Consider the following 17293-nt stretch of genomic DNA (forward strand, 5'->3'; position numbering starts at 1 on the left):
CAATTTTCAAACAGGCTTTTCAAAATCCCTATACGATACAAGCTATGACTATTACTGTGTTTATTAATGATCTTTGTTCATGTTCATATTGGAATAAATATTCTTTTTAAAACCTGTTTCTGAATCATGAATAAACACTCAGGTTTGTTAAGGCACCCTGGGGCTTTGTTTTATATTTGTTCTTTTCAAGTGATGCTATAAATGATACTTTACATATACATATATGCATGTGTGTATATATATATCTATATATAAATATATATATAGATATATGCATATATGGTGGCATGAAAGTGTTCCTAGTATAGTTAGAGTAAACACTGTTTTGTGTTCCAACAGAAATTTTTCCTCAATCTTCTAAAATTAATGTGTAAAAGCTTATTTTAATGTCTTTATATATGGATGGAGGTGTATGATATCTTAGTCTTTTTATAAAGTAACATTCAACTGTATATTTAATTATTCACTTAGGGGAGAAAACTATTTCAGAGTTTGGAGATAGCTGAAAGACTAAAATTTATAATTACGTTAGGTAAGTAGCACAAAATAATTTTTTAAAATTTATAAGCAATTCTATAACCAGAGTTCTATGGCCTAGTCAGATTGTGATGCTCAGACCTAAGGCAATTTACTTTTCATGCTTTCATTTCCAGAATTAAATAGGCATTTGAAGTATGGTCGCTTGATTAGGGAAGATGTGTGCCAAAAAAATCACTTTGCAGTGGAGCCGTGAGGAAAATGTGTTAGAGGAAGGGCAAGCTGTGGAAAAGTGTGCTCATTAAAGATTGTCATTTTGATGGTTATTTGTTCTGTATTGCAGAAGGTCTCTAAATTGAGTTAGGAATTATGTGAAGTTAAAGAAAACTGTTACTGCATTAGCAGTGTTAATGTACCAAGCTCCAGACGGGGAGAAGTGGGACTCAAATAGTAAGATGGAAAATAACAAGAGGACTAAGAAGCATGTTACTTACTACATCCAGGCTTTTGTTTCTGACCTCAGCTACAATTGGAATAGACATGGAATTTTTACTTAATATAAGTCTGGAATTGGGACTAACTTTTTTTTTTTTAATTTCATTTGTTATGTAGCTTGCATTTAAATTGTGAGGAGAGAAGGGGCCTAAGCTCACAGTTTGAGGCTTTATCACTAAGTTGTTAAATTTATCCAGAGCAAATAGTTACTGTCTGTCTGAATTTAGTTACTGTCAGTACAGACATCTTTTTTACTCAGCAGCTAGTACTTTGATACTGAGAGTCTCACTGTTCTGGTACATTACCTGTAAACAAAGCTTCCTGAAGCATTATCATTCCCTTCCTTCAAGTTGAATGTAAGTTACCACTAATTTTCATCTGCTGAAAAATGTTCCTTATTTAGGAATTATTTTTTCAGTAATACATTGAAAACATGCAATAAAATACCGCTAGTGTTACAGCACTGAAAGTGAAAAGTAACTTAAAAAAATAAAAATAAAAAGTACTTTGAGCTATTTTTAAGTTCTTGCAGTGAGATATATATATATATATATATATATATATATTGCATATATATATTTATATATTTTTAAGTGGAAAGACTAATTTATTTCGCAGTAACTGACAATGTAGATTTACTAAGCCTGCAAAAGACTTCCTCTGCTAATTTAGATGTATGACTTAACTTTCTTAGGTTCAGGTTCCTATGTGCATAGGGGATGATATTTTCCTTCCTGATTTTGAGAATTCACTTTCAGGTAATGTGACAGTGTCCATACAAAGCCAAAGTTAAATGCTTTGTATTGAGGTGGAGGTTAATCTGGTATCCTGTTTAATTGGTATCACTTCTTCTCATGGTCTTTTAACTTTTACTCTTCTGTTTGTTTTTTCAAAGGCTGTGTAGATGATATTGTAACTGTATTAGCTGAAGAACATGGTTGCCTTGATATTATTAAGGTATGTACAGCTAGTTTACTCTTCCATGCTATCTTATCTGGAGTATTTTATTGCTGTTATGTTACATAGAATTTGAGATATTTTTTAACTTGTTTAGTTACTTTATTGCAGTATGAAAAATACTTTAAATGATAGACTACATATCTAAGATTTCTTCAAAACACCCAGTACTGGAAATGCTCATTCTTTTCTAAATTATTTTCAATCCAGGTAGATTTTAACCCTCACTGGATAGCTTGTTACCTATTTCTTTAAATATTGCAGGGTTAAGTATTTCTCTCCTAGAAGTTTTGTCTTCTACCTGATGTGCCTTACATGTTCTGTGTACAATGTGTGATTATGCAGTTCAGCTGTCCTCTCCCCCTGTTACTTCCTTCTCCGCCTTCCCCCCCCCCCAAAAAAAAATTAATTACTGAATTTGATGCTTGTATATATTGAGACACTGTTTAAAAGGATTCTGTCTGTTATTGAAAGGAAGTTTGTGGGTGTTGCATTGTTCATACTGGAAGAAAAAATTCAGGTTGGAAAAAAGATCTCTGTATATGTTGTGAGATCTCCAATTTTTTTCCCACCAAAGCAAAGAGGGGGGTTACTACCCTGTTGGAACAGCTGTAGCATTTTAGTCTGATACAGCTAACCTCATAGGTGTAGATACGAAATTTTATTGCCTTCAGTGGAATAACCTGTGTGTTAGAAGCTAAGTATCTCTTGAAGTGGCTTGCTGAATTAGGATAGCAATAAACAATCCTCCTCTATACTTTTCTTTATGCTCCAGGACCTTTCTGAAAATATGATCACTCTCCTGAGGAAATGCCTTATGTTCCAGCCTTCTAAGAGGCAAGTATTCTGTTCAAACGCACAGTAATCTGTGCTGGGGTGCTACTTAAATTAGAGGACCTGCTGCTGATTTTTTAGAATGCTGATGTTATTACCTATAAGAAATTCTTGGTTTTGTTACTTTGTATCCTTTTGGGGGGTTGGGGGAAGTAGAGAGGGAGAAAAAAAATAACTGCGCAAAACCCTTGAAGTTGAATCAGACTAAGGTGGGGGGGGAGCCTTCAGTAATTTTTAGTTTCAAATTCACAGCTTTTACGGATTCCACATTTGGATGTTGGTAAGGATTACTGCAGCTGTGTTGTAGCCAGAACTAGGGCTGCTTTCTTCAAATCTGTTCTTTCAAAATACTTTTTAGTTATGTCAGTCCACCACAACTTTTTTAAAAAAACGAAGTAGACTTCTGTTCTTCAAATAAAGGTTTTCTATTTTCCCCCCCACACACACACCATCTTTGCTTTTAGTGAAATTATAGGGGAAATTTTTAAAAAAATAGTTGCTGTATGTGTTGTATGAGGATAAGATCTGAACTGGGGCTATAAACAGTCTTTCTGGTGTATTACATATTATGGATTGAACAAAATTGGTAGATTCTCTGCTATCAAATTCTCTGAAATTTCTTTCAGAACTCTTTTAGGGTCTCTGAAATTTGATACGATCATTTAAAATAGTTTGTTAATATTTATTGCTGGAGGTGAGGGTGCTTGATACTGTCAAGGCTATATTTTTGGAAGCACTTTGCACTTACTCTTTTGCTGTCTTTTCTTAATTTAAGGCCAACTCCAGAGGAGCTGCTGCATGACAGTTTGTTCAGTGAAGTATCTTTAGCATACCCTCCTTTTTGCAAACCTGCTGGTCTGTTCTCATCATCTCCAAGGTGTGCTAATTTAACACTTCCTGAAGACATCACTCTATTATGTAAAGGTAAAAGGGGGGGTGAGATGGGTGCATTGGAAAGGAAAAGATGGTGTTTGGGGTTTTCTTTAAATGGTTTGTTGGAGAGAAATTGTTAAATGGGATAATACTACATTCTTGAAGTAAATTGTTTAATAGGAACAGATATTGGTAAACATATTTTGATGGATGTGTGTGAATCAAAGGAGAACATCTTGATTTTGTGTATTGGCCTTGGGAATAAGTAGTCATCGTTAATATTCAAGTGCAGCTTGGGATATCAGTATTGTCCTTTGCCTTGATAATCTGGACATTTACATGGACAAGATAGTTCTTGGGCCATATCACATGCGCCTCCCCTCCCTCCTAAATATTGGAAAATAAAATCTTTGTGAAAGAAGTTATGTTCTAGAGTAAGAGTAGAAATTTCTGAGTTTAAAACTAGAATATGCTGAAAGTGTTAACATTCCTCTGAAGTCCTCATTAACTTTTCTGATGAACATAAACATTTTACTTAGAAAATCTAATTCCACAGTTTGAGGGGTGCTATGATTTTACACCTTGTTAGTGTGCATATGGTATGTGAAAGGAAGATAAATTAGAAATACTCGATATGAATCACTAATTTCTTTTTTTTACCTTTAGCTCTCTATTGTGGAAGATAGTTTGAGGGATTTGTTTGTTTGTTTTTGAGGTAGGTGCATAGGAAGCTGAAGTCTGCCTTCCAATGTATTTTTCTGATTAGTTCTATTTTCTGGCACCACAGGAAACTACAGAAATGCTTGCTGGGTTTTTGTTTGATTATTTTTTTTTCCTCAAGACCTTTACCCATTTGCTCTTTCCTTAAATCATCCTGAAGGACACTGCAAAAGGAAGGTCACTCTTCTGCTAGCATCACATTATGGTCTAGGACCTTTCAATCATAATAATCTGTTTCCAACAAAATGTGTTTAGAGTGTTAAAGTGATAGGGGAATAAAAAGAGGAGATAACTAACAAGCTGTAACTCATTTTTATTTGGTTTCTCCTAACAGATGAAGATAGTGATTACCTAGCAGAAAGATCAATTGAAGAGGTTTATCATCTCTGGTGTTTGGCTGGAGGAGACTTGGAGAAAGAACTTGTCAACAAGGAAATCATTCGATCAAAGCCGCCAGTGTGCACGCTTCCCAAGTACGAAAAAGGAGCGTTTTTAGAGTAGTAGGATGGTGGAAAAGATCAGGGCGCCCAAGAAAATGATTTGTTTTGGTTTTTAGTTTCAAGACATCTTTTTGTGAAAAAAATCTTGAAAGTAGTATTCTTGAGCAGTAGAGAATCATTTCCGTTCACCTCTTAACGCCCAATTTAAGGCATTATTTGAACACCTATCTTTTGTCCATCTGTGCTTCACATTACTTTCTGAAATTTGAAGAAATGTAGGTGAAATGGAAAATAATAAACTGAAAGTCTCTAAATGTAGCACTCTTTCCAATAGTATTAAGTTTTACTAAAAAAGTATCACTGCTTGAATGATGTGTTTTCAGTTGTAATTTAATAGGTTCTGTACCAAATTCTCACACTCTGAAATCTTTCACACATGTGCAGTGCTGAATAGTAAACTCATTCCTTCAATGATCAACTGCTGTTTTAAAAACTCTTAATTATTTTTAATAGCTTTTAATTCTATTACAACCTTTTAGTTATTACTTCTTTCATACTCCTGCTGCATACACATTAAAATCGTGTGAATACATCAATGTCTTGATCCTGCAGTCTGATCTTAATATGATCCATACAGACTAATTTGCAGGATGTGAGATTTAGAAACACATGAAATCAGTGTGAACAACCAACATGCAACGTTTTCAAAAGGAAAAGGCAGGGCTAGATTTTAAGAGGTGTTAGGGTGGCGAAAGTTGTGTGACACTTGAGTGACAGCCCATTTCCATACCTACTGGTGAATACATTTGGTTTTAAATTTCATGTGGAAAATGTTTTTCCTCTTACTAATTATCTTCAAGGTGACATTCATTCAGAAATGCAATGTAACTTCATCTTCTACAGGAACAAAGAAGGGTATTATTTGATAATGAGAATGTTAGCTTATTTTCTGAAAATCAATTTGATGTTGTCTGGTTTTAAGACATCACTAAATGGGCAATATGTGTATGCTCTTTCTTGGATACATTTGTGGTCCTTTAGTGGACTGCAGCAGAGAAAAGATTTTTCCATGTTTTTTGCCTTGTGACAAAACAAATGACTGTGACACTTTATTTTTGCTTCTCATGGTAAATGGCATCCTAGTCTTGGCAGTCCTAGCTTGTGTCAATTTAAGGAATAAAAGGGACTGTTAATCTCATTCCTCCTCCTTTGCATGCAAACCGAAGTTCTAGAAAACCTAAAATGTAATTTTTCCAGTAAAAGCTGTTTGAATATTTTGAGATGCTTGTACATTCTCTTGACAGCAGATTTCATGCACTTGATAGCAGGTTTCACACTGCACAGAATCAATACAATGTACTTCTAAGAATTAGCATTGTGTGTTAGAGAAGAAGCTGATTGATTTAAGGCTTTTTGTTTTGTTTTTTTAATGCAAGTCCTACATATTATTATGACCTGAATTCCCCCCCCCCCCCCCCAACCCCTTGAAGCTTTTTATTAGAAGACGGTGAGAGCTTTGGACAAGGACGAGACAGAAGTTCTCTCCTAGATGACACAACTGTGACTTTGTCTCTGTGCCAGCTCCAAAATGTAAGAAAAATACTGTGCACAAGTGCTTGTGTCTTCACTGCATAATATATGTATTTTAAAGAGAGTATGGAACAATAACTCCTACAGCTGTTCCTAAAAAGGGCAGTATTACTAGTATTTATTGGTTCTAAGACAAGCCTTTCTGGCATCTGAGTCAGGTTCGGACTTGTGTTATTAAACTGGTTAGTCTGCTTACTAAACTTACTACATTTTTCTTTTCTTTTTTTTTTTCTTTTCCCTTCTCCCTTCTGTGCCTTCTTCCTCCTTTCCTTCTTTTTTCCCACCTTCCTTTTCCTTATTTTAGCTACCTGGTTTGTTCTTATGGAACCCCCATAGTTCCGTAGTATCTGATATTCTGTGCAATTGCTAAACTAATTGTGACAATGGATGACTTCTTGCATTCTTTAATTGCTGTCTGTAGGTGGCTCCCAATATTCAAAAGAAGAATCAACTCAATTCAGTTGAAATATTAAAATTAGATACCAGATTTCCATTATTTATTGCTAACCTTCAGAATGTGTAGCTATTACACAGTTAGTTTGAAAGATCACTTCAAAGCATTTTCCCAAAATGCAATCATGCAGGTTTTTTCCATCTTCAGTAGAAAAAAAGATATACAAATGATAATTTATAATTTTACTTTCTGTAACAATCAGTTAAAAGACTTACTGTATATATTACTGAAATGCTTTTATGGTATTGTGTACTGCAGCTCATTTTGAGGAATATACAAGCCTGAACCTCACAGTGTTAGTTGAAATATATTTTTTAAGCTTATTCAGCCTTTCAGACACCTTCCATGGAGCAGAGCATGATGCTTGTAATCAAAAGAGGATCAGTGCTGAATGAACTGAGTGTGAGCTGTGCTGTCAATCTCAGGAGGGGCTGTGTGCCTTTAAGTTAAGGATTCAACTGCAAAACAGCACAGCAGGGAGGATAGTATTAAACATTAATCACAATGCACCAAAGATGTCTGAAGACATTAGGCAAGAATCCAGGCTTGCTTGTCTGTCATCCTTCCAGAAAGTGTCTGTATTTCTGTGTGGCTCTAGATGCTGCTAGTAAAAGGAGCTCAAATTTGCATAACTCTTGAACTGATTAAAAAAGTAAAGTCAAGTTCTGTAGTTGCTTTGTAACTGCTTGGATAGGAAGTTAGTGCAGAAAGATGAGAAAAATAAGAAACTGCTTAATACTACTGATCTATTAATACTTGTCACACAAAAGCTTTTGTGTATATATGGATATCGGTTTGTGAATGAGATAAGAGAATTATCTTTATGCAGTAGAATTTCCATTAACTCTTAAAAGTATATAATAGTATAACTTTTAGCATTTAAGGCTGTATGTTCTTTTGTTGATTGAGGACTGAGCTAAAGCTTAGTCAAATCTAAGGGCAAGTTACTAAATTTAACAAATGAACCGTGAGGTAGTTTCTGTATTCTACTAAGTATTTCTGTGGGAATTTTGGACACCATCCTGATAGTGAATTGTTTTTATTCTGAATTTCAGAGACTGAAAGATGTTGGTGGGGAAGCATTTTATCCATTGCTTGAAGATGAGTAAGTGTGTGTGTTTTTGTATATATATAAAGACACTAATCTTACAGTTATTAGTTGCATTTCAGTGGCACAATGCCCAAAGGGACAAGTGTCTTCCAAAAGCAAACCAAACATGTCTTTGTTCGACTTTTAAAGTCAGTGAGAGTTGAAGAGCACTTGGCAGTGGGCCCTGACACCAAACTGAGAAGCCTAGGCTGCTTCTGTGTCCTGAAAATCTTGAACTGAATGAACTATTGGTGCTGAATATTCAAAATTATTCATTTATACTTATTTCTGACTCAGAAATGTGTCTTAACATATTCATTTTGTCACAATGAATTGTATTTCTTGCTATTCACTATGACTTTCTAACTTTTTTCCCAGTCAGTCAACTTTACCTCATTCAAATAGTAGTAATGAGCTGTCTGCGGCTGCCAGTCTTCCTCTGATCATCCGGGAGAGGGACACAGAGTACCAGCTAAATAGAATTGTCCTGTTTGACAGGCTCTTGAAGGTATGGAATCTTTCTGATGCTGAATAATTGGATTTGGTCTATTAATTAGAGGATTTTTAAAGGCTCAAGTAATTGGAAAAAAGAAGCAGAGATACAACAGACCACAATGGAGAAGGAAGGGAAAAAAATCTATAGAAGTATAAGATGATTGAAAATAAGCATTTAACAAGTCTGTCTTTTTACTTGTAATGAGTATAAAAATAGTCTTTAAAATATGCCTATAAAAATAGAATCAGAGCTGATAATAATACCTGTTATTTACTGAAGAAAATATTTCTGCATCCTTTATTTCCTAACGGACTAAGCTATTACAGGTATAAGTGCACCTATAACATTTCTGCATTTCCAAGCAGTAAGGTATTCGTAAACAACCACAGTCATTCCTGTGGTAGCACCATGTTAGAAATACTTCATTTTTTTGCTGAGCATGCAATAGCATGTTGAACAATCTCATGCAGGGGTAGGGATTCTGATTTAAGAATGAAAGAGAGCTGACATGCTTCATTAGGCACAGTACTTAAGAAAATGATGTTGGATGTGTAGCATGAAAAGAAACATACAATGAAGAAAGATGAAAATGAAACTTCCAATTAAAAGTTGGGTTGCTAACTTCCTAGCATGCTGAAGTACATGAATGAATTCACAGGAAGAAGCAAATATTTTAGCAGTAAACAGTAGTGCTCCATCCAGAGCTTCCAGTGTAGGAATGAAATTTGTTTGATGTAAAACTTCGATTTGTTCTTCAGACTGACAGCATTTGTCTTCTCTTGGGAGAGAGACATTCCCGGGGTTGGGCTTTGGATTCTTTCAGTGGCACAGTAGCATTTTATGCTGTTAGTCTCTTCTCTTTGAAGGCCTATCCATACAAGAAAAACCAAATATGGAAAGAAGCTAGGGTTGACATTCCTCCTCTTCTGAGAGGCATAACCTGGGCTGCACTCTTGGGTGTTGAGGTAAGAATACAGGTGGTATTTCCCTGTCCCAGAACATTGAGGTTAACTTACTAGCCTGTGAATTGTGAGACAGATATGCTCCTTGAGAGTAATGTATATTAGTAATATCAGTACTCCTTAATAGGTAGCTGAATTTAGTGCCTTTACAAAGCGGATGTTGAAGGCCAATTGCTAGTGACTGAGATGCATGCCTAAATAAGGTTGAAGGCTTCAGTTAACTTGAAAACTGGATCAAGTACATGGCTCTCTGTATAAACAAAATTGAAAATCACTGAAGATGGTACTGGAGAAGTAACAGAAAGGTCTGTGTGGCCTGAATGATAAGAGAACAAAGATGATTCTGTTAAAATTCTGCAGTTGGAATGTTTTGCACTTTAGGAAATGCAGTATGATATGTTGTCAGAAAAAAAGAATTGATAACTGAAGCGCTTGGCAAAACCAGTCAACTTCTGCATGCTAGTGTGTACATTGTAATTTGCAATTATATTAATAAGGGCTTTCTGAATTCAGATATTCTTGTTGCACTTACAGGGTGCCATACAAGCAAAGTACGATGCCATTGATAAAGACACACCGATTCCTACAGATAGACAAGTAAGATTTTGGTTGTTTTCCAATACTGTCACTTGAGGTAATGCAAAATCTTTTTCACCAGTGACAAAGTCATTTTTTTACTGTAACAGATGTAGCAGATTATTATGAAAGGGTTCCCTAGGCTTGTAAACTCATTCATGCTGCAACAAAATCTCACAAAACCTATGGGAACAAATTGATAACTCAAATGACGTTATAATACCTGGAAAGTGAAATCCTTTCTTACTTCAGAATCGTTGATTCTGTAGCAATGGCAAAGAGGAAGGTGCTGTGAACAATGGACTGATGTAGTACCAGAAGTCCTGTTTTGATCAAATGCTGGTTGTTCCTGTTGGACTTGATACCAGATAGTATGTAGTACTCTGAGATACTGTGAGCTAAGCTATGCTTTAAAGAAATGAGTTCTTGAGCAGGTAAGTTTTTCAGGAAATATTGTCAAATAGTAAAAAGATACCATAGTAACAGTTATTCCTTTCAGCTGGCTGAAGAAATAGTTTTTAGCACATTGAGAGTGTTGTTCTGAGAACTCTGATTATCCTTAGATCAAAATGATATTAACATCTAAAATGATGTCAAAAGTGTTGGGGCAGCAAAACTATAATTGTGTTTATTTTCTGTTTTTTAGGATTAGAGCCCCATTTTTTCCCAAGTATGAATCTGAATTTAAAAAAAACTGTACTTTTGATCTCTGAGTGCAGCTTTAATGCCCTGTCCCTTTCCAGTTTGTGAGAATGATGGAAAAAAAAACAATTTGTGTTTGTGATGGTGGTCCAACCTATATTCTTTGGCTGCTTTCCATCTCTTGTGTTGGAAGACTGCTGTAGCTTGTAACCCCAGTCACCCTGATTTCTCTTTATATTATATGCTTGGCTATGGTACAGATTGAAGTTGATATTCCTCGTTGTCATCAGTATGATGAATTGCTGTCATCACCAGAGGGTCATGCAAAGTTTAGACGTGTGCTGAAGGCCTGGGTAGTTTCCCATCCTGATTTGGTGTACTGGCAAGGTGAGTCTGACAAGTTAGTAAGATCAGATAATTAACTGGAAGGCTATACCAATGGCTGACTTAAAAACAAGCTCTCCCTAATAAGCTTTTTATTTGATTGCACACACAGAGTGTGTCTGTGGTTATTAGAAATTTAAATCCTAATGATTTATACTGAGCTTGTAATGTAAAAATGCCCTTCACTTTTTTATATATTTATTTTCTTATGCTGTATTCCTCATTAAATTACGGTAACTTTATTTCAAAAAAAGATTCTGTTGCTTAGTGCTGTTCAGATCAAAGATGAAACTGCAAAAGTTACTGAGCGAGTTTCTGGGGCTATTAATAGCATTTCTTGAAAGCCATGGCAGAATAACCAATTTAATGCTGTAGTTTGACAATTTGAAATCTTTTTTTGCTTTCATGTGTTTTTCACACTTGTTCTCAGCATAATGTGCAAAGCTTGAGGTTGCAGGTATTGTAATCAATATCAAGTATGTAAGTTTGCATCATAAATTAATAAATTTATCTTATGCTTTTACAAAAAAAACAGATCTTCATGCAGTCTCTTCATAACACTTCTCTCTTTAGGTCTTGATTCTCTCTGTGCACCATTCCTGTACTTAAATTTTAACAATGAAGGTGAGTACCTTTTTCTGCTGAGGGTGGGGGAAAGCAGTCTGTCATCTGTATCTATTTGTGTATAGATGTGTGTGTACCTGCTTATACATGAAATTTTTAGTGGCTATAAAGGCAGTTTAAAGCTTCTCCTGTTGCTACTAGTCAAAAGAAATGGTCCTTTATTGAAAAGTGATTGTGGTATTATTCTTCAAGCAGGATATCAACAATAAAATATAGTACTAACTTACACAACGTGAAGTACAAATAACCTTGACTATAGAAAATCAAGAAATGCTTCCCTAATACTTAGGCTTTTCCGTGAAGCTGTAGTTCGGCCTTGTTTGATGTGAATACCAGTGTACTAACTGTTGACCTATCAGACTAACATTTTCCAGAAAATCTGACATTGGTTTTAAACTCTTAAATGTTTATCAGCCCAAGTTTGAATACATGGCCTTTACCTTTTTTAAAACCTGATTTGTTGAGAAGTGGTTGAGTCCAGTAGTCTGTTCTTTCATCTGGCTTTTTGTAAAGTCTGTGTCTGGGGAAAGCCAGTTTCTTAAAGCAATGACTCCTATTATTCCAACTGTGTGTCTTCAAAAATTTCAGTCAACAGGGTTTTGCTAATCTTGGATGTGTTGCTATCAGGTTGGGTTGTAGAGTCTTTTCTCCCATTGAAGCAAAATATAATTGTAGTGAGTTATATAAAATTTTGTCTTCTGTTTTTTTATTACTTTATTTTACTTTAAACTTAATTGTGCACTTTTGGCTTAGATAGTGAAATAGTAGTTTTAATGCTGGTAAAGGTGTAACGTAGAACTTGCTTATAACATGAACTTAATCATTTTTGGTATAAATTTGATGTTTTACTTAGCACTTTCAAAATGATATAGATTATTTTTTGGACAATTTGACAAGCCTATATTTCTAATCAAGATGTCTAGTCTGTGATCTAGCAATATACCTAAGAATTGTATTAAAATAGATTATTATTTCCTGGGAAAAAGTGGGAAAAATCTTCCTGGGAAAATTTCTGATTAAAAAATGTTTTTACCTGCTAATCTCTACTTCATATATATGCAAAGAGTAGCTGGAAAATTGAGATGTTCTTGCTCATCTTTCTGAGAATATTTTAATAATAATCTGCCCTATGTTTTTCCTCTGAATTCTATCCTCTTCAGTATTTGAGCTGAAGCAAGATTTCAGATGAGTCTGATGTGGGTATAAGCCAGGTGTAAGTTCTATAGGAGAAAATATAGAAGAATGCAACAAAGCAGTTATCCAACATTTCTCTTTAACATTTTATTCATCATGGGATCCTCACGTTTTAATGCAGATATTACTGTGGCTTTTCATCATCTCTACTTTGTCACTGAGAAGAAATATAGGAATAAACTGGGAGCATATCACATCCAGGCAGCTTTTTTTGTTACTCTTGACAGTAGGAGACTTCTTTAGGAGCTTTTAAAATCCTTTAATGAGAAATGTGCCCTTTTTTGTGTTTTCACAATCATTCTAATGTATAGATTGAGTTAAATATTTATGCTTGGTCTCTGCTTAATAATGAACACTTCTAAGTATTCATGTTTGTATTACCTCAGTGGTTACATCTCTTTCAATTATTTCAGCTCTGGCATATGCTTGCATGTCTGCTTTCATCCCCAAGTATTTATATAACTTCTTTCTGAAGGATAATTCTCATGTTATTCAAGGTCAGTAAGTCTCTTATTTTTATATTTCTTTTATGAGAGGTAAAATTAATTCTGAATTTCTAAGTTATATTTATGAGTTACAAATATACTTTCTCAAGTGGTTACAGAATTAGAACACAAATGGAATCACACTGTAGAAATTCCTACCTGTATCTTTCAAATGTTCATTTTTTTTTTTTTTTACATAAATAAGCACACCAGCTGTGATAGAAGTGATTAAAAAAAAAAAAACAGGAATAGAATAAAGTGGGTAAAGCTCTGAGCAGGAGAAACATCCAGGTGTCTGAAAAGAAATACACTGCTCTGTGTAATGTCCAAGGTAAGAGTCAGTCAATTACACAAAGCTATGAAGTGAGCAAATAACCTTTCCACTGTTATACTGTGAAGACTTACCCTTCATGTAGTCAAAATCATATTGTTATAGAGAACTGTCTTGAGAGGGGGTCAAGGAAGAGGAACAGTACAAACCTGAAACTCCTCAGAAAATGGAAGTCCAGAAAGTTACATACTTGAAGGGCATTATACTGAACAGGAGATAATGTTGTTCAACACAGGGCAGGGATTGGAGAACCTTGAGGAAAAGTGTTCCATAGTTTGTTCTTCAGCAGCTATATAGGTAACTTGGAGAAATTAAAACAATATCTGGGAAGTAGATGTCTGTTCTATGTTAAAATCAACTGTGAATTTCTTGGAAAAACAAGAAGTTGTCAAGAACCAGAAAGTCACCTTGGTACTGTCTGTGTTGACAAGATAATTTGTCTTGGAGATATTTTAAAAATTATCAGTGTTTTTTCAAACAACTTTTTACATTTTTTAAAAAAGACTGTGATATGGAATAAAGAAATAGTCTTTTGTGTGCAACATAAACTGATAGAACTGCTCAGTTTAGAAACAATGTCTTGTCACTTCTTTATCCTTAAAAATAGAGGAAATTAAGAACTGGTCAACAAAAAACAATTAGATGTAAAAGCAGTTACATGCTGGAGCATATGGAGAGAACTAACATGAGGCGAGAACACAGTGGTTAGGAGAATTTACTTAAGAAAAATGATAGTTAAGAGGCAATATGAACTGATATATAAAATAATGAATAGTGTGGTAAAGCAGTTCGAGAGAACGTGTTTGCATCCTTTTGTCCGTAGAGTAAGAGCACTTGCTGGAAAAAAGAGGCAGTGAAGGTCTAAAGACAAAAAGAATACTTGCATTATATCAAATGTTCCTGTAGAACAAACTGCTTTAGCCTTTAAGATTAATAGCTTGGTAAAGACTTTTCTCAAGGGGGTATACTCTTACATAAAATAATAATTTTGCTCCTTAGAATTCCCTCCTGTTATTCCCTGGAGTCTTTACAAAAGTTAGGAATATAGGGCAGTATGATTCTGTGAAACAGTAGTCCAGGGGTTTCTGGGTTGCTATGTAACATCTGATATCATCAAGGACTCGGGAAGACTGGACTTTTTAGGATTCTTGCAGTATACTGGTTTAGTCTGCCTAGTGTCTTACGTCAAGTACCAATGTATAGATATGGTTTTAAAGAAAATTTCTATATAACTTCTCTGCTTTATTGGGTTGAAAGTAAGTGTTAAGAACATACCATCTGATTGCTTGTGGCAATTTTAGCTTCCACATGAGGGTCAACAAGATTAATCTTTCAAACTGCAAAATTCAACATACCTCATTTCTGAGCCTGTCCTAAGCAGTGAAGGCAGCTGTTTGTTCTAAGCTTATCAGATATATTTTCTTACAGGAAATAGAATGCAAGAGCAGTTAAAGATGTTTGGATATGGAATGCCCAATTGTGTGAGCGAAACATTCCTATAATAAAATCCCAACCAACAGCAACTGAATGGACCAAAGTGATGTGTTTTCTTGAAGGAATGTGTGTCTTCAGTAGATCCTTAATGAAACACGTAATCCCACACAATAATTATATTTCATGAACCTGGCTAGTCAAATAAAGATGATATTTAGCAACCTGGTTTGTGTCTGTACAGAACCACTCTGGGCACGAATCTCCATTTAAAACAAATGCACTTAGGGAAACTAATTTTGAAATTGCTTTCATTGGTGCACACAGCTGAACGTATAGGATTACTGGTTTACTGCACCTTACCTGTGATTACTGTTTTATGGAATACAGAGAAGTGATGATGCAAGATGCACTGATTCTGCAAACTTCAGACATGAGAAGGTTTCTTTGTTTGCTTTGTTTTTGAAATTGAAGGTCTGCATGCACTGTAGTATGAACGTAAGGTATAAATTCAGTTACTTTTCTAACCTGTATGCATGTGAATGTGAATAAGAATATCTTTGGTTTGAAAGTGAGATAGCATAGTGTAAAGATGCTTAAGATAGCTCTGAAATGGTCTGGCCTTGCTGACATAAAACTCAGCAAGGGCCTGTTCAACCACTTAACTCCTCAGCTGGGTACTGCTAGGGCATCTGTGGCATAACAGAGATGCAATACCAGAGAGGAGGGGCTGGTGCTTCTGTGATGTCTGATGCCTGAAGCAGTGATACCAAAGGGGTTTTGTGGTCTATAGCCTTTTTTTTTTCTCCAGCATAAAATAAAATAAAATAATTGGATGTAAAATTCTAGAAGGCATCCTTTCTCTTCTAGTATAATTTGTAGTGGGACTGTTGCTATCACCTTGGGAGTGTGGAGAAAAAGGAATTGCCACCTGTTATGAAACTGTGGTGTCATTGCCTTTTCATTTTTATTCTCACAAAGCATATGACAATGTGGACAAAATTGGGGAGAGGCAAGGGAGTCTCTCAATGACTGTATTCTCTTGTCACTTCCAATTAAAAGCAAGTAATATTCCAGCCATTTCATTAAATTGTATCTTTCAGCCTGATGTGTTATGTTGAAGATGTAATGAATTAGATTTTTTACAGTAAATATCTTGCTTTGTTCAAAAAAAGACAACGTAAAAGAAGTTGCTGGTCATGGAAGTAGTAACCTTAAAACTTGCATCAACTTCTGGACTATAAAATTAGACATAGGAAAGAAACTACACAGAATACAATTTGAGAAGTGTATATTTTGTGTTTCATCAGAATAATTAGGTCTTAGAAATCCTTGAAACAATGTTGTAAGTTGCTTCAGTTGGTATCATGTGGCTCATTTATACTGAAATGTATTTAACTTTGCATGTGAAATATACATTAAAATCGGAGTATGAACCAAGTAAACCATTGTTGAAAATTCAAATTGAGAGGTACTAAGGAGATGTAAAACCATTCTCCTTCTCTGTTGAATATAATGACAAGGAGGATAGCGATATTCACTTACTGGGTGTTTTTTCTTTCTTTTTTTTTTTTCTTTTTTTTTTTTTTGAGTTTATTTTTTTTCCTCCAAAATCAATGTTCTTCCTTCCTTACAGCTGTTCTGTGAATTAGCAGGATATGGTAACTTGTATTTTTGGGAATGATCTTGAACTTGCTTGTCATTTCAGAATACCTGACAGTATTCTCTCAAATGATTGCATTCCATGATCCAGAGCTGAGTAACCATCTTAATGAAATTGGCTTTATTCCAGATGTAAGTATTAAGGCTTCTTATAATATTGTTCAGAGGAAGTGTAAAAAAAAAAAAAAAAAAAAAAAGAAAAAAGAAAAAAAAACGTTGCCCTCATGTTCTATTTCAGCAATTGTTTATAATAAGCAAGATAATATGATATTAATAAACCTTTCTGAGAACGCTCATAAAATGGTAACATTTTGATTTTTATTTTATTTACTTGAGTCGTTCCCATTCTATTGTCATGGTAAATACAATAAAGGTACTACCAGTCATTTTATCCTTTAAGATCATTCTGTAAAATATGTGATTTTATTTTTGAAGTTTGGATTAATATACAGAAATTAATGTGAGCATGAGTGACCAACAGCAATATTTTTGTAAACTAATTAAAAGGTGAGTCAATTCACTTGAAAGATGCATTACTTTACAAATAATAGAAAAAAATACATGCAAGTGAAGTTT

The 17293-nt window shown here is 34.7% G+C and overlaps 1 protein-coding gene across 3 annotated transcripts in view; it reads left to right on the forward strand.

Moving 5' to 3' along the window:
* Positions 1-17293, forward strand: part of TBCK (TBC1 domain containing kinase) — a 105199-nt gene that overhangs the window by 30899 nt on the left and 57007 nt on the right. For all 3 annotated transcript variants that reach the window (XM_062574904.1, XM_062574906.1, XM_062574907.1), the window contains 14 exons: positions 472-532; positions 1868-1929; positions 2705-2766; positions 3539-3687; positions 4691-4829; positions 6287-6386; positions 7896-7945; positions 8309-8438; positions 9293-9391; positions 9923-9985; positions 10867-10993; positions 11564-11614; positions 13222-13305; positions 16764-16849. In XM_062574904.1, the coding sequence (XP_062430888.1) occupies positions 472-532; positions 1868-1929; positions 2705-2766; positions 3539-3687; positions 4691-4829; positions 6287-6386; positions 7896-7945; positions 8309-8438; positions 9293-9391; positions 9923-9985; positions 10867-10993; positions 11564-11614; positions 13222-13305; positions 16764-16849 (1263 nt within the window). The remainder of the gene's footprint in view (positions 1-471; positions 533-1867; positions 1930-2704; positions 2767-3538; positions 3688-4690; positions 4830-6286; positions 6387-7895; positions 7946-8308; positions 8439-9292; positions 9392-9922; positions 9986-10866; positions 10994-11563; positions 11615-13221; positions 13306-16763; positions 16850-17293) is intronic.

The sequence above is a fragment of the Rhea pennata genome, chromosome 4 (genome assembly GCF_028389875.1).
Source record: "Rhea pennata isolate bPtePen1 chromosome 4, bPtePen1.pri, whole genome shotgun sequence".
Lineage (NCBI taxonomy): Eukaryota > Metazoa > Chordata > Aves > Rheiformes > Rheidae > Rhea > Rhea pennata.